The 22,016-nt window shown below is 38.0% G+C and overlaps 1 protein-coding gene across 1 annotated transcript in view; it reads right to left on the reverse strand.

Moving 5' to 3' along the window:
• The window catches only part of SORCS1 (sortilin related VPS10 domain containing receptor 1), a 476,329-nt gene that overhangs the window by 174,244 nt on the left and 280,069 nt on the right, over nt 1-22,016 (reverse strand). Inside the window, exon 4 of the mRNA XM_046654074.1 lies at nt 2,729-2,887. Coding sequence (XP_046510030.1) covers nt 2,729-2,887 — 159 coding nt within the window. The remainder of the gene's footprint in view (nt 1-2,728; nt 2,888-22,016) is intronic.

Genomic DNA, 22,016 nt, shown 5'->3' on the forward strand with positions numbered 1-22,016 from the left:
GCGAACACTAGCACTGAGGCTAAGATCTTAGCTGGGAGTTCTGCAGCAGCAGCAACAGCAGCTGTCACAGAAAAATTGGTGAGCAATACTTATATGAAAGAATAAATGTTCCCTTTGCCTGGGCGAATACACTCATTGGCCTGCCAACACCAGCATGGGGCCCTCCTTGATGCAGCTTATTGCTGCATTCCGTCAGTGTTAAAAGCTCCATGATTCATGGGTGATTGCCAGGTATTATTTCCATATCACTGACTCACCTGAGTGGCCACAGACCCCTCTCAACTTGACTTCCAGCCAACACCATCAGTTAATGGCTATCTGATGCCTGCAGCCCATTCCTCTCCTAGCTAATGCCCCACTCCTCATTCTGTGATTCAAGCCGTGAGATATGGAATTCTTTCTGAATCCCTATCAGATTAGCAAGTTATCCACAATTTTTTCCAGGATGATTTCTTCATTTTCTCCTAGAGAAACAGAGAGCTTAGCAGAAAGGCTGGCTTCTGCCCACTTGCTAATCTCAAGATATCACCAGCAAGAATGAGAATCCTACCAAATTTCATTTAAGGCTTTATTCTATTCACTGAACTTTGACATATGATAGCAATGAGTGGTTTTTCCCTTTGGGAAAATTCATTAACTTCTCAGATTTTTGGTTCATTCACTACATAGAGAACAACGGCTGTTAAGGCTACTTCCAGCTCAAAAATGATAAGATTCATTTATCTAGCAACACAAAAGATTCTTTTTGGTCCAGACCAGGACTACTGCAATATCATCTTAACTGGTCTTCTTGCTTTTGACCTCATATTACCACAATGCATCCTAATATTATACCAGATTAATCTCTGTAATCTACAGCTCTGAACACATCACTCCACTGACCAAAATTTTCAAAAGGCTCCTAATTAGAAAAACAAAAATTATTTTGCCTAACAAAGCGGTCAAAAATAATCAAGATTAGGTTCCCAAAGTATACATACATAATTAACTTTCTAAATTTCAGTTTCAGCCAAACAAACACATTCACGAGCCTGTAAACATAGTTTTTCTAACTTTATGTTTATGACATTCCTCTTGGGTAAAATGTGCCCCCCACACACAAAAAAAAACCCCAGAAATATGACATATTCTTTAAGGTCCAGGTGGAATCATTTCATAACATCTCCATCTCCTGAACTTTGGGCTGTCATTTTCATAGAATGCATCCAGCTACTTTGATTGGGTACCTATTATGTGTGAAAGAGGGCACTGCCTTTCTGGCTTCTCTTAGATTACTGGTGAACTCATGAGTATTTATCTCCTCTCCCCAGATGGATTGAATGATCCTTGATATAGTTATTTTATACCAACGCTGCCCCATGCTGAGCACCTAAAACAGATGTGAAGTCTAATATTTGTTTCTGGTTTTTCTTTTCAATCTCATTGGAAGTGTACCTGCAATTATAGTTATCCGTACAAACACATCTTAAGGCAAAGAAAGCCAACACCGAGCACTATTCACCATAAGTGGCTGAGCTGGAACCACAGACCAGGTGTCTTAACTCCTCCAGGGTTATCCACTCTGTCATGGTGATCACAAGAGGCACTGTTTGAAGTGCTGGGACATGAAGGGTTACATTTTTGGGCAGCTCCTGCAACATAACTGCAAAGATGCACAGTTATGTAGCCAGGTAAATCTGGCCTTCACTGGGCCTCTGGCATCGGGGGAAGATTAACCAACTGTCAAATAAAATATAATAATCCAGTGGATTAAATGACTAATACTCTGTGTCCTGAGCCGCTCAGCCTCGCCTCTGGTAACTGCACCATCCTGGACCAGATGCACTGTGGCTTGACTCCAGGAATGAAATTGTACATTCTGCTGAAAGGGTAGCCAGGCTGCTCAAGAGGAAAAAAATACTAATTGTAAATCTTTTCTATTTTTAGGCTTAATGTGCAGTTTATTTGGCAGTAAGGGCAGCATGAATAAAACTCCAATCCCAAGAATTTTAATTTGCTTCCTCCCCACTGCTCGGGTCAATAGAGACCTTGGAAGGTTGCTTACAGCTTTCCCCTCCCTTCAGGAAGGCCTCCACACATCTAAACCTCCCTGATAGACAAAGCCCTAGAACAACCTCCTCACCCACGTCAGTCCAGTATTTCTTTAAATATATGTAATTTCCAACACATGATTCCTCTAAGGAGAATTCTCAGAATGCTTCACTGAGTCACGTATGTCACAACGAGCATTCCAATATCACACCTATATTCCTTTTGGCTTTTATGACTGGGGTCTCACATTTGCCTGTGTATATTTTGTTTCTTTTGATTTTAATTTAATTGTATTTGCTGTTGCTAGCCTTATATTCTGAGAATAGGAGTTCCTTAAAACCAGGGGCTATAGGTATTTTATAGAATATATGGTATATTTTATAGTATGTATCCCAGAAAATATATACACATATCTCTCACACACACACACACACACACACAGATATATAACAGAATTGCTTCTCTACAATATCTTCCTTATCATCAAGCTTTTCCTTTGTATGCTGGCTCAGACATTTACACAGCTCAAGCAGGCCATGTGAGATCCTCTTGGCTGCCCCTTGCTCCACCAGCACATGGTTCAGGATACCGCACAGAACAAAAATAATCATTGAGAAGAAACATAGAGATGATTAACCAGAGGTCTTTTCTCTGGAGAACCATGCACCATTGTCTCAAACAAGGCAATGAGGCTCACCTTTTGGTCCTGGCTGTATGCCAGAATCCAGTCCTCTTGCTTGGGGTGGAAGAGCAGGCTCTGGATGTAAAAGTTCAGCCGGTACTTCTGATAGGTTGCCCCTTCATCTGAGCTGATCAATAAGCTGCTCTCAATCTCCGGGTCTGTGAGTAACATAATCTGCAGCAAAGAATTGTTGGGGAAAGAAAACAACAGAAACTTAAGTTTATAAATTTATAAAACTTAAAAATGAACTAAAATTTAGACAAGGGAGGAAAAAGGAGTAGGCCAAACAAGGACCTTGACTCTGTTAGATTTGTTTTCCTGCCTTGGACCAATGCCATGAAACTATTTTCACTAAGAAATGAAAGAGGCAGGACAAGTTGGAAGGAAGGAAGAAGAAATAGAGGACTGCATTTTTTTCTCTTCTCCAGGGCGCTTGTTTTGTTCCAAGGTTATTTCCTTAATCTGACTATTTCCCACTGTTCCCCTAACCTCAACCCTCCTTCCTATTGTGACTTGTCTACTTTCCATTTGGGTGAATAAAAGAGCAAAACTTGTCAGTCTCTTGTGGGACATGTGGAAAGAAACAGAGTCCATTGGTTTTTCTCTCTACCACAAGCCCTCTTGTTCTAATCAATAATATCCCATGTCATCCTGCTTGATTTTCTGAGTCTTGAGTCAAAGGCTGGGGTTTCTAAAACCTTCTCTGGGAATTGTACAGAGGCCATTTTATCACCTTCTAACCTATTATACAATTTACTTATTTATTTTGTTTATCATCTATACACCCTCTAATAGGACATAAACTCCATGAGAATAGGGATATTTGATTTTTCTCCCCCACAGGTGTATTCCCAGAAGCTAGAGTAAGGCTCAGCATATATTATATACTCAATAAATATTTGCCAAATGAATGAATGAATAAAATGAATAAATGAAAAGAATTTTCAGAGTAGTCACGTGGAATTAGAAAGATGTCACAACAGTTTGAGCAGATATGAGCGGAAGCTCCATGGAAGGAGTAGTTGGATGCCCTTCTCAATCTTTAGCCTACCGGCAAGAGAATATGCTGTACACGGGTAAAAATTCATGGCTTCAGATGCTTCGTACTCTTTCATTGGGATCGTTATACGCGGCCAGAGCAGTGTGAACCAACCGCAATAGAAACAAGTTGGAGAAGCTGCCCTGAAAACTGCGTTTTATTCTTTGGTTTTATGCCTCTAGGAATGTGTGATAAAGTGCTTCTTTCCCGACTCTCTGCAGGTCTCCTTTCACTCAGTCGAAGTGCGCACCTAATGCCTCCAGAAAGGCAGCCTTAATGCTACGCAGTGACTTCTTCCCCATCAACTTATTAATTGGCACTTTCTGAGTTTTGTTCAGAGAAGCATGAAAGATGGGCTTAATGTGTGGCTGTATGAAAAGAAATCACTGCAGCCTGGGTTTAAAGATTACTAGCCAAGGATGCAGCGGTTCTAGGGAAGGAAGAGAGAGAGAAAGAGAAAAAAATAGACACATGCCATAAAAGAGTAGAATGCCAGGTAAACATATAGAGCTTTCTCAAGCATTGGGAGGCAATCACATTAAAACCTCAGAATAGTTAGTGTCATCTTCGAAAGTGGTGTCCTGTCACTGGAAATGGCACGTGAGGATTGCACACCAGACACACTCAGCCTAACCGTATTTACGTTATCCAGGGTGAATTTAAGGTTCCTTGCTGCTCTTTCAACTTCCCCTTCTTGAATAGCAGAAAAAGGATGTGGTACAGTGAGCAGAATGCTGGGGCTGTCAGCCGCACTCCGGACAAGATGGAAAGCACACATGAAATTGGAGACTAATTGCCTCTCATACCATGTCCGTGAAGCCACTGTCCACCAACCAGAAATTCTGTCAAAGTTACAGGTTTCTCTGTCTTGCATTCAACAAGCAGTGTTCCCTCATTGGATGGCTGACACGGAGCCATCAGGTAATCTCTTAAGTACAAACTCACAAAGCTTCATTAAAATCTGTCTATGCATTAAGCAAGAATGATCAGATGGCTCCTAAATTCACAAGAATATTTCCAGGTTATTTCATATTTACAGGAACAAAAAAGCTGTCATTCTCCAAATAACAAATAAGTCATCAAATGATCATATTTCTTTGCGTCTCCAACCACAATTAACAATAATACATAACAACTTTTGGCACTACTGCCAAAAAGTAATTTCCATGATAATACGAAGAGGCTCAATTTTATAGAGTATCTATTGTCTTGGTCAAGGTGATTTGTTCCCTGTTAACCAGAATATGTTTTCCTCTCTTCCTATGAGCGCAGATCTCACCACCTGCTCCTCCTGGAAGAATACTTCATCACAATAAAAACACCCGGCAGAATATCCTCAAATCAAGCTGATTTTTATTTATCATTTACTTAAAATATTTTGGATACACATTTATGCTCTAACTCATCAGACTGTGTGAGATATTCTGCATTCAGATAATATCAGATGAGGTATCGGGGGATCAGATGAAGGGATGAGAGTATCAGGGGAGGTAGAATAAAGCAAATATTTTCAAACATATGGATACTTAATATGGAATAAATAAAACTCCTGGCTTCCTTGGCTTTTTTCTGGGTACTGAAAATAAGTAGCCCAAAATCACCTTCTCTAGAGAGTCCTCACCTGAAACCCTCTACATGGGAATTTGAAATTTTGGAAATGATAGAAGATGTCAGAAAATTCCCCCTGTAAAATTTATAGGTGTATTGTCTGTATTACATAAACCTTCCAATGGTTCCTCTCTCTAATCTCTGCTCAAATCCACTCAAAACAAACAGGTCAATCTGGATCCATTTTTGTTTAGCCATTTTTTATTGCACAAAACATTTTGTAAGACCATCAGCAGAATTCAAAGTAAAAGAAATATAAATTGTTCATGACCCTATTCCTTCAACAAGTTAAATCATGTTTGTGCTTCCTTCTACTTCTTTATCCACATCTATATATCATATCATGGATTGAGTATTTTATTCAGATTTTTTTCATTTATTATTATGGCCTATGTTCATTTCCAACTCAACAATAAACACACAAATGCATGCACACACGTTAATATATGCCATTGTATACAATGTATTTCAATTAGTTAATCACAACCTTCAACGTAATTAGGTTACAACTGGTGCAGTGGTTGAACTGCAGTAAGTACTTAATGAATTACTGTTAACTGAATAAGCGAAATCTTATTACTTCAGTCTTCAAATTCAAATTCTTTAGTAATTTTATTTTAAATGGGTTGAAGTTTGCTCTGTCATTTTGTACGTTATTAAACGTAAATAAGTTAACCAGTAAATAAAGAATTTAAGCAAGATCTAAATAGAAAATGTTTAACCTATTTGAGAAAAAGAAATAACATAAATAATAAATGCGATCCAATCTTTAGAAGTAAATGATGTCGTTTATAAATTCTACTTGGAAATACCATCAAAACAGTAACTTCAAATTAGTGAATACTCCTCAAAAAAATAATAGATTATATTTCTTAAACATGTCCAATGTTCCCTGTTTTTGCTGGTCCTCTCCCCATTTCTGGCTCTTTATGTGACTTTGAATAAATGGTGTTTTGCTGTGTTTAATCCTCTGCATTCTGGAATATGATTTGAACGACAGAATTTTAGGAGGACTTTGTAAAATGCATGAATCCAAACTCTGCACAATTCCTAAAGTGAGCTCTCTAAAAAGAGGGGTCATCGTTGCCTGGCATAAAGCTTGGTCCATAGTAGGTTCATACATCTTTGTAAATGAACAAATGAATGAACAAAGGAGGGAGTCCTCTTCATCCCCAAATTCTCCACAGTCCCCCGTGATATTAAGAGTCTGAGCCCTTTTAAACAAATCCCCGCTGTTCTACTTCGAGGAAAGGAGGGTAGAAAAAAAGGGGAAGAGTCTGTCTCTAACAGGAAAGTAATTATTCTCTGTTCACATCAGCCCATGAGTGATTAGAACCAGTCTACTGATGCCCGGCAGGGTGTGCAGACACTGCACTGACTACATCTACAGATGAATTGTTTTCCATAGAAAGTCAATAATGGCGACGCAGGCTCCTGCCACCCAACTCTAAGCAATCATTCATCACCCACATTGAGAAAAGGAAGAAACTTTATTTGCTTTTCCTAGAGGTGACAAATGAACACGAAATGCAATTTATAGATTTCAAATACGTCACTTCTTCCTTTTTTGGGTATTAGTCCTTCTGACAGTTCAGTGTCCTCAAAAATTAAGTGCATCTTCGCTCTCTTTGACTTGTTCCAGATTTAACATATGGCTACATGATGTAATTCTACAAAAGACTGTCTCGTAGCCTTCTGATCCTTCCGGTCTCTACTGAGGACATTCCCCCCAGAGGAATGCTGCTACGATTTAGTTTTCCAGATTCTTTTCCTAGATGTTTTGTTTTTAGAATTCCATCATTTACCTGTTTAGATGGGGGTGGAGTTAATATGGGGCAACTTCACCACCTCTATGCATATAATTTTCCACACCATTTCTTTGGTCCTAAAGAAAAGAGTATTTAATTTATGTGTTGTTCATTATTTGTTTGCTCATTTTTCTACTCCTTGTCATTCATGGACTGGAATCAAGAAGAGATAATGTGCTGCGGATATCTCTCTTGCTTTGCTCAAGGCTTAACTCAGACCCAGAGGCCCATAACACAGGTATATCACAAATACATTCAATGATAATGACAATGACAAAGAAGAATAGCCATAGGAGCAATTGGGCACTCCAGTTATCTAACCACTTTATTCAAACAAACATCTATCTATAAACAATATAAGAGGCTATTTGCAAACCTCTGGCTTCAATATTAACAGCAAATTAAGCAAAATGTAATCAGAGCAAGTAAATAATTTGCTGACCACTGTGAGTGGAAAAGCTGCCTATTCCCAATGTGAGCTTAGCATTTATCCTTCCCTGATGAGCTGAGAGTGAGAGCAATAAGTACTCATCAATTTGCAACTATTTGGATGACAATATTAGGGCAAGTCACATAGGATCCCAGAATGACCCATGAAATGGAAATCACTGCTGTACAAACAATAATGAGAAAAAGAGAGGAAACTGATTAATTAGCAAAAGGTTCAAATAAGTATACACTGATAGAAAACAATCTTTAGAAAGATGGACCCAGTGTGCGATCACTCATCCCAAACTCTCTGCCACTCCCCCAAACTCGGTGAAGCTCACCTAATGCAGAATCCATGTTCATTAACACAAAATAGGGTCATTCAATACTAAGCGACCAAGGCAACGTTTGGGCAATAGACCATCTACTTGTGACCTGAAAGTTGATTCAGTGAAATTGCACGAAAAGTTTGGCATTGTATTCTAAACGGTTTATTTTGTGAGCTTACTTTTAACCTCCTTTTGTTAATGAGGGCCCAAGGACTTTGATTTTTTTAGGTCAAGGAAGAGTTTTCAAGAAGTGTGTAATACAATTTCAGTCCTTCACAAGTCTCTTAATAGCCTTGTCAGAAGACTCTACCCATTAATTATTATGTAACAATAATGATAATTCATTCAATACTCCTTTTGCCCAACCCTATAGACTACAGAGGAGAAGAGTAAGCCCACCAAGATTGACAACATATGGGTTACACTCCTTGGAAGACAATTCAAGAAAGAAAGAGGAAAGATTTCTTCTTATTTCTCTTGGGAGTACTACTACAACTCTGTCCTTTGAGTCAACTTAGAGAATCTCAAACTAAAAAACATTTCACCGTGAACTCTGCTTCCATCATTGTGGATGGCACTGACACTCCACAAAGGAAACATATGCCCATGTACATGGGTGGGTTGATCTGCAGGGCTGAGCATGGGGACTGTGAACCACAGACTTGTTTTCCACAAGAAGAGCCATGACCAAATCCTAAACTTGACCCTAGTCAATGTTGCTGTGGATGTGTGCACTTTCCCAGAAAAGAGAAAGAGAGTGTGTTCAGTGAAGTCCATTCATGCCATGAGAAGAAGAAGGAAAAACAAACTATAAATATATACTATAATCAAAGGAAATAGCATGGGGCTACCTCCAAAGACCAATTTGAGTCTTATCTCTGCTATATATCAGTTATGCCACTTTGAAGAGCTCATGGCTCACTTAATCTTTAGATGAGCCTCAGTTTTCTCATTGAGAATAGTGATACTACAAAAAAGTTTACATTTATTGAGCATCTGTTGTATACTAGGAACTCTATTAAACCTGTAAATATATTACTTCATTAAATTGTTAAAAAATACTCCAGGTCGATATAATTATGTCCACTTGGCAGATGAGGAAATGAGGCTTAGAGAAATGAGGTGATTTCCTCAAGGTCACACAGTGGTAAAGCTCTGTGGCACACACTGCATAGGTTTATGTAAAGAGCAAATAAAATTATCCGTGTAAAAGCAATGTTAAGTTATGTGCAAATGTTACTATTAGTATTGCACAAAGGATGGCACATTCAGTACTATATGTTTTGCTAAAATGTGATACTTGAGTTGTACAGAGAGAGAGAGATAAACCTTGTATTGCAAATATCTCATAAACATATTGGGATGGGAATAAGGAAATAGATGAGAATAAGGAAGTAGATGGGAAAATGGGGGTTGGCCAGAAGGAACTAGGAGCTAGATAATGGAGACTCTGAACAACAAGATGATTGGTGAGATATTCTTGAAGAAATAACGATAATTTTTTGGGCCATAAATATAAATCTATGAAATTAAAATACCCAGACCTGGTTCACACTCAGATCTTTCAAAATGGCCCTGGCCACCTTGTCCTTATCCTTCTAGCATCACTCCTCTGTAAGACTGGTTTTATGTTTTATCAAAAGTATAGGTGAGAAAAAATGATAGAAATGGGCAAAAAGTTCTAACAACAATAGTACAGGTGGGAAAAAAAAATACCCCATAAGCTAATTCTCAAAGAAGTTTATGCTAAAAGTAACAAGAATCACTACAATGTAACTGTTTTCCTAATAAACAGATCCTATGTCTAACTGGCATCTAAAAAAGAAACTCATTTTTGCCAGAGAAATAGCTTTTATCATACTAAGTAGATAGTGGGGAATATGGAATACTCATTAATGCTTAGCATTGTGTCACCTGGTTTTAAAAAATGGTATTTTAGAGGAAAAAAATGACGAACAAATTTGAGAGACATCTTTATTATTGCAGTTGCTATGGAGACCGATTAAATACCTTGAGAATACTTGAGCCCCCTTAAAAAGCCCAGCATTATCCCATAGCCTTTGCTCACACTCAATCAGAACATACTTCCATGGTCATTATAAGTCCCAGAGGAACTTCTCTCTTAAATCCCCAAAGATCTATAAAATGCCAAAAGGTTACATCATTTTAAAATGTTAGCTGCTATCAGAAGGAGCCGCGATGCTGGGAGAAATGGACATTCATCTTCTTTGCTCAGGGGGAAACCTTGCAAGAAATGATGTTCATTTAATGATAAGAAATCTCTTTATTCCACCAGAAATGATAAAAGAGAGGAGGTGGGGAGGAAGAGAGAGCAAGAAAGAGGAGCTTTCAGTATATTTTAACATTGATTTAGGTGAGGGACACACCATTTTTGGTAAAATCTCTAAGTTGTGCATTTGATTTTAGAGTTTGAATAAATGTCAGTTTGAAAGTCAGGAGAATGAGAAGAAGAGCCTGCAGGAATGAATCCATTCTAAAAATTAGAGAACAGAACCTACCCACATTCTTCATCCCTTGCTCTACTTGTACCATCATCCTGACAAGTATGTTTTAGTTTTACCTACTTACATTAATGCTTCACAGTAAATGGGCAAATATAGCAGGGAGTATTGGGGAAAATTAATGAAGTCTTAGCCACATGAGACCTTGCTAATGTATTTGGCTGTTAAAGCTTTCCTGAGAAGACTATGGAGACCGCCAGAGACTTCTCTCCAACAGGATTTGCAGATTAGTGATGTGAGAATCACGTCAGCAGCTCCACTGCAGAGCTCTCAGGAAGTGCGGCTGCAGGGGATCATCCAGGAGGAAGCGCCTCCTGATAACCAGGAGATTTATTTCATGTAAAATTTTTTCTTAGTTCTTCAATTATTTAATGACAGACACTGATCATCTCAAGTTGTTTTTGAGAGGCAGAAAATGATGAATGTACTTAATCAACATGCCCCAGAGCATAATTACATTATCTGCTGCTTTTCCTCTGCTTTCTTCTTTTCTTTCAGTCAGAGTAGGCAATATAGCAGTACAGTGTTTTAAGAAGATGATTATTTCCCATGATTGCATTTTCTAGGTGGTTCTATATCTTGAGCTAATTCCATCTCAGAAGCAACAGAACTGGTACAGTATATTAAAGAGAAAAAGACCCTGTTCCATGTATTTATTGCTGTGTAACAAACTACCCCAGAATAGTGGGTTAAGACAACCATTTATTAACTCATGGTTTTGTGGGTCAGGAATTTGGAAAAGAGCTCAGCTGGAGAGTTAGTTTCAAATCCACATGACGTCAACTGCGGTGGCTAGAACAGGAGGCTCCATTTCCAAGATGGCTCCTCACTCATGTATTTGGCCTTAGCCTCTCTCTTTCTCTCTACATGCCATCCCATCCTCTCCACATGGCCTGGACCTTAAATAATATTGGATTTTCATGGTTGTGGGATTTGCTAATTCGTGGCTGGCTTCCTCTAATGTGAGCACCCCAGGAGCAAGCATTTCAAGTGATTCAAGTGGAAGCTGCAAGGCTTCTTATAACCTGGCCTCAGAAATCCCAGGACATCCATTTTGCCACATTCTATTAGTCAAACAAGTCACCCATTCTGGGCTAGATTTAAAGGGAGGGGTAAAATAGACTCCATCTCTTAAAGGAGGAAGGACACATAGACACACACACAAAAGGATGATGAGAATTGGTGGCAGCCATCTCAGAGATATATGACAACAATTTCCTGCACAATTTGTCACTTATAATTAAAAGGGGGTATGATAAAAATGTTTATTATTATTACATTCAACATGAATAACAAAGTCTTCTCATAATCATAACATATCTGGGGTGTAGATAACTTGAGATTATCAGATTTTTCATTGGGTTTCACAAGGTTGAACTTTTAAAAGCTGTAAATTCCTAATCTGGTATCAATTCAAGGTGAACATTTATTGAAGACCAAATGAGTTTTATTGTTAGTCAGTCTCAGAGACATCAAGGGATCCAAGGTCAAGAAATTCCAGTCTGTGGATTTTCAGGGTGCACAAATTACTCAGACTACATTATAGAAGGATAGATCTGCCAAATGTGCATTAAAGTGTGCATAACTAACTCTTTAATAAGAGCCCATATCTAGGCATTACAATCCCATCATTTAATAAAGGATCTGATACCATAAAAAATGGGTTTCTTAAGAGCAAAATAGTCCATGTCCCTTCATGTTCATAACAAAAGCACCAATATCAATTACAACATAACTTAGCAATTGAAAACAGGATACTTACTGTTCTCTTGGTCTTAAAATAAATTGACTTTAGGTAGGTAGCCTTGGACCAACAAAAAAAAATAAAAGTCCATTTGGTTCTAAGGGTGAATGGTCGAAGGGTAAATGTGTCCCAGAAACATACAGCAAGTACAATTTTTATCATGCACAGGCCCGTGTAGAACCATCCAAAATTTTTATTTTATGTTTTTGATTTTATATGCATCCTGCTGCGTAGCTCAATTCCTTTTGCTACTATGCCAACCCTATAAAACACTCATCTGCTCCAAGTTACTACCAACAGGGAACCCACACTTTAAGAAAATAACCATCAAATCAGCTCACTTGACTTCAGTGGTATTTCTCAGCATCCTGATTCAAAGGGAACAAAAGAGTTCCCAAAAAAGGGTTCAAAAAGAACAAAAATTTTACCATTATAGAACCTTTGCAAACAACATGATCTTTATGCATCTGGGCTAATACCTTTTATGTATCCAGTCACCACAATTGCTCAGAAGTTAGCATTCTTAACAATCAGACTGATTCTTAATCAAGGCGTTATCATGCAATTATAAAAGTGCCAGTCTATTTCATGATTGTACAAAAGCATTCTGAGACTGAGATTCATATTCATGATGGGTTGAATACACCCACAAAGATAGTATCATTTACCAAGTCGCTGATCTTGATTTAGGAGCTGCTCTGACCGCATGAAAGACAGTTCACAGACAGTTGGCTTTCTCTGAATGGATTATAGATAGAGTGAACATATGTCATATTTTGCCCTGGACAGTCCTGGTTTACTCCTATTGCACCATCATAAATATTATTACTGACACTCAGAAATGTGTGGTTTGGATGATAAATTATATGGTCACTCTAGCTAAGACAAAGATTTCTTTATCTGAAACCTTCAGAAAATTCCTCCCAAAAGTGAATTTTCCAGATAACTTAGCAAATTTTTAAAAACAGTAACTGTGTTTAATGAAAGACAAAAATCTTCAAACTCATGGATAGATCCACACCTTCCTTAACAGAAAATAGCAGACTCATTTTCCTTTCCCTGAAACTCAGGGTCATGAAAATATACCTCAACTAATTCATTTTACTATAATATAGTAATGATTTCTGGAACTACTGAAGTATGCTGAGCTCTCCCCTGAACATGAAATAGTTTTCTGAGTTCAGATGATTCTTCTTACCTCACCCTGACTCCCATACCTTTCTACTGTCAGACAGGCTCCTACTAATATAATAGAAATCTCTTCCATCTTCAATCTAAATAATTCTTTGGATGATGTATTTCATGAAATTAAGAACATATTTTCAAAGTAAAATCTATTTTAAATTTATGTTTTTCTAGAAACCTTACTCAAATATCTTGATGACCAAGTGAAGCCTCGCCTGTAAAACGCTGAGTGGCTACTTCCCAGTTCTTGGACATTCTAGACTTTCACTTGTTTGGAGCAGTCTACAAGACTGGCAGCTTCTTCTTAGAGCTCCCACCAACCACGATCTTTTCCTCCGAAGGGCATCTTTAACTGTGTCGGGCTGCAGCTTCGTCTTGTCACTGAGGAGCCCCTCAAACCTGGTCCTTCATAGATGGCTGGTTTTGAATCTAATTCCTTCCATTCAGAAAAGAGGGATGAAGACAAAAGGGATCCTAATGATAGGAAGACACTGTTTTAAGCTACCTGGCAGGTGTCTAGTTTTTGCTAGATGCGAACGTGCCAATGATGTAATAATTTTGTTTCTTTTAAATTATTCATCTTATTTTCGCTAAAATTCAGTGATTTTCTTCAAATATGAACAAGAATTAACATGTATGCATTGCAGAAGATTTTGAAAAATGCCCCCCCCAAAAGGACTTAGAAAAAAGAGAAGAAAAATCACTCAAACAACATAATGCAAAGATAATCATCAATAACATTTTGAGGTCTGCTTTCCCAATCTTTGTTTCTATGTATATATAGATACACACACATATACATAAATGGGGGTGCAGAGAGAGATTTATATAGCAAGAGAGAATATCATGTGATACTTCCTGCTTGTAACCTGCTCTCCCCACTTTAAAACTTCACTGCAAACATTTTCCAGGCTATTAACTATTCTTCGGTGTGATCAGTGTTTTATTGACCACAGAATTTGATTATATCAATATACCACTATGTAATTAATACCTTATTAGAAGGTTTCCCAATTTCATTAAGATAATCTTATGACCTAATGTAGATTAATATTTCTATCCATCGATTAGTATTTCTTCAAGTAATTTCCTCAAAGCAGAATTTATGGATCAAAGAATATGAATTTGTAACTCCTTTTGGTACATTTTCCTGCAGGTATTTCAGAAAAAAGAGATTATTACTTCATAGTTCCTTGGCAGGGAATTAGGAAGTACCCATCACCAACGCTAGGGTTTTTCCTCTCATTTTGTAATATTTTCAAAGCTGACTGAGGAAAATGTCAATACACATTGCTAATAATAGTGATTTTTTCCTTTCTCCCTCCCTCTCTTTCTTCCTTTTGACATTTGCGTTTAGACATTTGAATATCCTCATTTGGTAGACTGCCAGTTCATATTTTTTTCTCCATTTTAAATCACGGTTGTTTCTCTTTTTCTTATTGGTTTGTATAAATTGCCGTTCCTACTTGATAGTCTATTTATAACAGTCTGTTTATGCATATTTTCTATCTTCATCTAGGCTTCCGGAAAAAAGCAGTAAAGTATCATTCTGCACATATACACACAGGTGACCCCGTGGAGTATTTCAAGTTTGAAGACAATTAAGAGATTAGAAACTCTAAACTGCACAACATGTCAGTAACTGTGTTCTTTAAATATTATTTCTCTATTTTTGACTATGTCATCAATTCACAGGCAAACCTTTTTTGTCATCCATTTATTACAAATTGTAAGATGTTAAAAAATAGTTCACTGCACAAAGAAATTCAGATTTGTTGAACTATTTAAGAAGACTTTATACACACGTGACGTTTTCATTGAAGCATTACACAGCACTTTACAAATGTTAATTAAGATACTCCAACTGGGAGTTGAAGCAACCCTCAAGAGAGTGAAATTAGACAGGGCGGGGCATGATGGTTTCTCCAAGATAATTCAAGAGTATTTTTGGCATTTCTATGGCTCACACCTAAAAACCTGTTCTCAAATCTGCATTCTAAACATTAGACTACATAATAAGCAGGTCTTCTAACAGTGAGCTGGCCTGGGAGTAGTTATTAACCAATGCATTTAAATTTGTCTAAAACATAAAAGAAAATGTAAACTAAACAGAATTTTCCCTCTTTGATACTATTTTCTTTCAAGTTATAAGTGAGACGCTAAATGGAACCTTATAATCTGTCTTATCTCTAGGATATTTCAATAAAAAAAGTCATATGCCACATAATGACATTTCGGTCAATGACAGGCAGCATATAAGACAGTAGTCCCATAAGACTAGTACCATACAGCCTAGGTGTATGGTAGGCTATACCATGTAAGTCTGTATAAGTCACTCTATGATTTCATGACACAAGGATGAAATCGCCTAATGACACCTTTCTCAAAACATTAACCGATGTGTGACTGCATAGAAATACTCTCAAAAATTAAAATTCTTAGAATCTCTTTTCAGGCACTTCAAGAACAAATAGAAAAACATGACTTTTGGAACATAGAGGGTTTTTTTAGAGCAATTTTTCATTCCTTGTAGGGTGGCCAGATATTTACCATTTAACCATTCATTTCATCTTCTTTTTACTCTCCGTAACTTATTTATGTAGTTTTAGGCACCAAGTGATAGCCACTGTGCTTAAGACTGCGGATTAACAGATTAATGAGACGCTGAATGCCTTACTAGACTCAGTTCTTCTACAACTGGCTCCAACACAGAAATAATAGGCCAAATTTGGTGGGAAAAGTACAGTTATATGAGTACTGACACATACACAGTATTGTGAGGACACAGAGAAACACTCTTTTTCCTGTTGTTTGAATGAGAGAAGGAGCCAAATAACATCTGACACTAAAATGGGTTTTGAAGGATAGGTAGGTGTTTGATAGAAGGGGCAGGAGGGATTTCATGGCAAAGGAGTCAACATATGCAAGGATGGGGATGTGTGAATGTGCATTACATGGTCAGGTAACGGCAAGCTCCTCAGTCTGGCAGAAGTTCGCTAAAGTAGTCTACATCCAAGTTGAAAGAGCTTCACTACTATGCAAAGGGATTTTGACTTAAACACCAGAAAACCTATTTATTCTGAGCCACATGTACAAATTCAAGATTTTTAAGCAAGGGAATGAAAGACTATAGCTCATTTAGAATCACGACTTTGAAGGTAATATAAAAGTTGGGTTAAAGAGAAGGGAAGATGGAGTTGGGACACTCACATAAGAGGTTATTGCACTGGTTCAGCTGAGAGAAGTGTGACAGAAACACACACAGACAGTCCGAACAAAAGTATTCTGAAAGCTGGGCAGTGAACCATTGCCACAAGGATTCCAATCTACTGGGATCCCAATCATACTTTATAGTTACTGCCAGCCAAATTTATAAGTCCTGGAGATTCTGAAAAATATTTTTCAGAAACACAACACTTGGAGCTGAGTCTGACAACCAGCATTCTTCAAGGAGCTAACAGGAGGGGAGAATAAAGAAAACATATGTCTCCCCAATTTAACACTTGCCAATGTAAATGAGCACATGTGCCTTTTCAATGTTCAAGGAATTCCTCAAGCAGCAGAACGTAGGACTGCCACAAAGGAAACCAGCAAGCTAAAAAGGATGATTTCAGTGAAAGACTTTTTTCCTTGGCAAGTAGCACAGTGAAATGCAGAGGTTGAATCCCCATGGTCCACAGGCTGACTCTGACCAGAACCCAAGTTCTGTTTGATGTAGATAATATCGGCCCAAAGAGCACTGCTTATCAGCCGATTTTCCAATGACACCCAGACGTACCAGGACCCTATTCGCATATGGCCACAATCCACAAGAGCTTTACAGCTGCCATCCCCTATAGAAAGAGGTCATATGCTTTTCAGTTTACCACAGTCCACATCATCTTCCATTGCTTTCTCAACACTAAAAGCTGGCCTCTGTTGGCATTTGTCATTAACGTAAGAAACATAAACAGTATAAATTCAGAGCTAAAATAAAAGATAAGTACTGTATCCTTATTGTTGTTCAAAATGGGATAACAAACAGCAGATTGAGAGGATGGGGAGCACATTAGACACTTGGGATATTCCTCATCTGTCCTAATTCATATACTTTTCACAATTTTTTTTTTAATTTTTAATATTTTCCTTTTTCTCCCAAAGCCCCCCAGTACATAGTTGAGTATTTTTAGTTGTGGGTCCTTCTAGTTGTGGCATGTGGGATGCCACCTCAGCATGGCTCAATGAGTGGTGCCATGTCCACGCCCAAGATTCGAACTGGCGAAACCCTGGGCCACCGAAGCGGAGTGCAGGAACTTAACCACTCGGCCACAGGGCCGGCCCCATTTTTTTACTTGAAATAAAGTGCCTGTGCCCAAAGAATCTCTAGTCACATCTCCAATGACCTGTTCCAGCCAATAGGTATTTGAAGTGAGACTCCTGTAGGAGCTCTGATTGCAGACATAACTTTAAATCCCAGTTCTCTTTATTACCAGTCACGTGACCTTGGGAAATCACTTATTATGTCTGATCCTTCATTTTCATGGCTATGAAATGGGGCGAAAAATGCCCAATTCACAAAGTAGGTGTTTATAATGATTAAACACAGCACACCATTTTCTAAGTGAAATTAATAGTTATAACATCATAAAGATTCAATAGTCATGTAAATTTGAGGGATACTAGAATACAGAAAATTTTTAAAAAGATTTCTTGGTTTATTAAAGTCTCTGAAAAGTACACTTTGAAGCAAAAAGGAGATACATTTGTCAAATGTATTCGAATATGGAATCCATTATTGTTCATGGAGCTTCTAGAAAACTCGAGCTCTGAGGAACATCGACCACCTACATTGTTAGCTCATAGAAGAAGCATAACAGTTGTTAGTTCGCTCTTATAACTGGGTAGATTTTCTGTGGCTTTAGGTAAATCTAACACTTTCAAATTTATCTGGGAGAACGAGATACAAAATAATCAGAATGGGGACACTGAGGAACAGATCAGGCGGCGCTGTCACTGGCTACAGGTGTGGAAAGCAGCTCGGCCTCTGAGGACCCTTCCTGTTTGGAGAGATGACCAGATCTGCATCTATTCTGAGCCTTAGAATAATGGACTTGTCTTTTATCTTCAGCATTTATGTTTGCTTCATGTACTCAAGTTATCCAACATGATTAAGTTTAAAAAATTTGCTACACCTATAGGACTAAGACAGAGGTCCGGTGTTCCAAATGGGAATGTTCTGTGAAGATGGGTGAGCTGCTTGAGAGGCAATGGGGGAAAGCGGTGTGCAGCGGAATGGGAAATTGGTTGATTTCTGCCACTGTTTAGTTCTGGGACATTGGGAAAGTCACTTAACCTCTCTGAGCACAAATTTCATCATCCTAAATCACCGGATTGGAACAAGATAGTTTCTAGTGTCTCTTTCAGTTCAAACACTATATAATTTTTGCGGGGTGAAAGAGACATTTTAGTGATGTTACGAGCAAACAAATTTTAGTGAATCAAATCCTGTACACCTATAAATGATATTATCTTTTCCAAAAATATCATTCTTCATCTTTAATTGATCTTTTCTTGGCTCTAGATCCTGGCATTTGGGTCTTCAGTTTTGCCCTTAATTAGTGAAGCGTACAAGGAACACCTGTTATTTAAAAGAAGTCTGTGCTGTTTCTTTGTGTCAAGTAGAGAAAGAATTTGTTAATTTACACGTTGGCAGGTAGGATTTTCTGAAATCAAGGTAAACCTATGGTTACAAGGACGGCAGAATGTTTGTGCTAAATGGAGGCTTTAAATTGTAGAAACTTCAGCATACTTCTAAATCTAAGATCGCAAATTTTCAAGGAGATGTACATCTTCTTGACGTACAGCGTTTCTCACCAGTCCCTTTATCAAATTTGTGTTTCCTCTGGAGGTAAATTCTTCTAGTGCTGCATTCTACCCGTAAGTCCCATCCCACCCAGGTTCAGTTGCCAACGATACCTGTAAGATTATATTTACTTCTCTCAGCTAAAATGTAAAGGTCACTCTGTTTATTAAAGCTCAGCCTTGAGGCTAAATATCTTTCTTCACTTTTCCCAGGAAAAAGGAGAGACAGAGAGAGAGAAGCTTGGGAAATAGAAACTTTTACTGATTAACTGATCTGAAACTGAGTTCTCTGGATCCTAACTAAATTTAATCTGGCTCATCCATACTTGAACTAGAGTTTTCACTTTGAACCAAGAATTAATCTTACATAGAAGAGAGAGCACCTTTCTCTGATCAGATAACAACCGTTTTTCTCATTGATCTATCATCTTTACTCTAAGAGATTCAGTAAGATTATTTATTGGGAAAACAGTGCCATTTTGCTCAGGCTCATTTTGTCTGTATCTAGTGCATTAAACACCTCTGAGCATTTTGGAATTCATAGGCAATAAGATCCAGCTCAAATTTCCATTTTTCAAATATATCATTTGGCTAAAGGCTGTTTTGCTCTAAGACTGATTGAAAAGTAACCTGCACACTGCTGCTAACTCTTGGGAATCTTCATCTGGAAAACATCCCATCTTTTCCTTTCACAGCACCTATACTTAGGCGATTTTCATGAAAACTGCAAAGATTATCTTCTAAGCTCTGAATACAACTCTTTTCCAATTTAGTCTCTTGCTGAGGAGGTTTTTGGCTATGCCAGAATATGTGAAAAACAGAGAATAGGAACAAACAACCAGGTGCATCCATGAATTTTTAAACCAGGTCTGCTAAAGAACATGCAAAACAAAAGCCCTCTAACCACCCTTTGGGTGAAACGTCAGTCTGAATAGTATTCAGTATCATCTCTGTTATATGTCTACACCAGCCCCAGACGGATGGCCAACTTGTTTCTACCACCTTCAATTCCATGCAGCCAGCTGCTCCTTGCTATGGCTTTTGCAGGCTGGGGCTCAGATTGAGCAGGCTGGGCACTCAGGGCACAGAGCATCCCAGAGTGGCACAAGGACACAGAAAGTAAAGCTAATCTCACAATCCTCTAAAATATACATATTTTTAAGAAGGAATAGTAGGCACAGATTGGCCAAGAAGTAAAGCTATGGCAGAAAGTTTAGAAAGTTTACCTGACCTTTCTTTGAAATATGAGGTACCATTTCTTATGAGTCCTAAAAGGGGAATTGCCTTCTGACACTTTATTCTTCCATTTCCTGCATGGTAGCCTAGCTTTCTTAGATTCAGGCAAAGATCTATACAACTGAAGGCAGAACTATTATATGTATTTCCACAAATGTAGCATTTGGCTAAAGGGATCAAGCAGGCCCTATGAGAGGGAATCAGAATCATCTGCATGCCCTATTTTGCTGCAGCTTAGAACAAGCTTCTGATTCTGATGCAGCATTGCAACTGGATATGTTGTCTTATTTGTAACTAACTTATAGTGAGTGGTGTCTTCTAACACTAGCTCTAAGCTATGGCTCCCATCTCGCAAGCAAGAAATGGTGGTGTATTAGTAAATAATTAAATGCACAAGTAGACTCGCCCACTATATAAAGTAATTGCTCACTTCCATGAATCATTTTGAAAAATAAAAATATATTCCCTAAATAATATTTACATAAACCAACATAGGTAAGACTTCATAAAGGCTGGTATGTCTGTTTTCCAGAACATTTCTAGGATTGTAAAGAAAATCATACACAACCAACCACGAACACCACAGACTGAGGGGCCAAAAAATAAACAGGTTGTTGGTCAGTCTTGAGAAGAAACAGGAATTCTCCCACGCCCTCAGCAGGCTGGGTGAGGTGACTTTCCTCTGTTCTTCAAAAGCACACTGGATGTAATGGGATCCCCAAACCAATTACTCAGTGTTGTTGTTGTTGCCAAATTTGTGTGTCTCCTTTACTAGACTGGAGTACTGCTACCACACACTGAATCATCTGCCCTCCGCTACTGCCTTCTATATAGTAAGTTGTTAACCAATATTTCGTGGTAGAACGGACAGGAACAGAATTCTCTTTTGTATTTCATGATAATTTATTCATAAATTAACTCATTAAGTGTTTAGATGAACACAATATTCACGTATTATTACATAATATAATACATGTGCCATTGTTCATAATTTTAAGGAGAGCAGTTGGGACAAAAAAGAAAGGGAAAGAGGAAAACAAGGAACAGAGTAAAGAAGAAAGGAAAGAGAAGGAAAGAGGGAGAAAGTCCACAAATAACATTGCTTGGCACATTAAACTAAATCCCTGTATGTGGTTTATGCATTAACCACAATTAGTCTATAATTCTGATTTTTACTGATTCATAAAACATATTAAAAGAAAATATTTCATAGCCCTTACTATACACTAGGATCTGTTCTAAGGACTTTATATATATTAACTCATGTAAGCTTGTAATTCTATCAGGCAGCTACTATTAATATTACCATTTTATAGATTAATATACTGAAGCACAGACAGGTTAAGTGATCAGCTCAAGAACACACAGACAGTGAATGGCTGAAGCAGGATTTAATGTAAGCAGTTTAGCTCTAGTATCAATGTTTTCACCCATCATGCTATCCAGCCTCAACCTGAATTTGGAAGCATTTATTGAGCATAAAGTCCAAGTGACTTAGTCAGGCATGTGAGGAATATATATGTCTAAGCCACTGCCTGATTATGCTGTGGGGGACTGGAATT

Source organism: Equus quagga, chromosome 2, assembly GCF_021613505.1.
Source record: "Equus quagga isolate Etosha38 chromosome 2, UCLA_HA_Equagga_1.0, whole genome shotgun sequence".
Taxonomy (NCBI): Eukaryota; Metazoa; Chordata; class Mammalia; order Perissodactyla; family Equidae; genus Equus; species Equus quagga.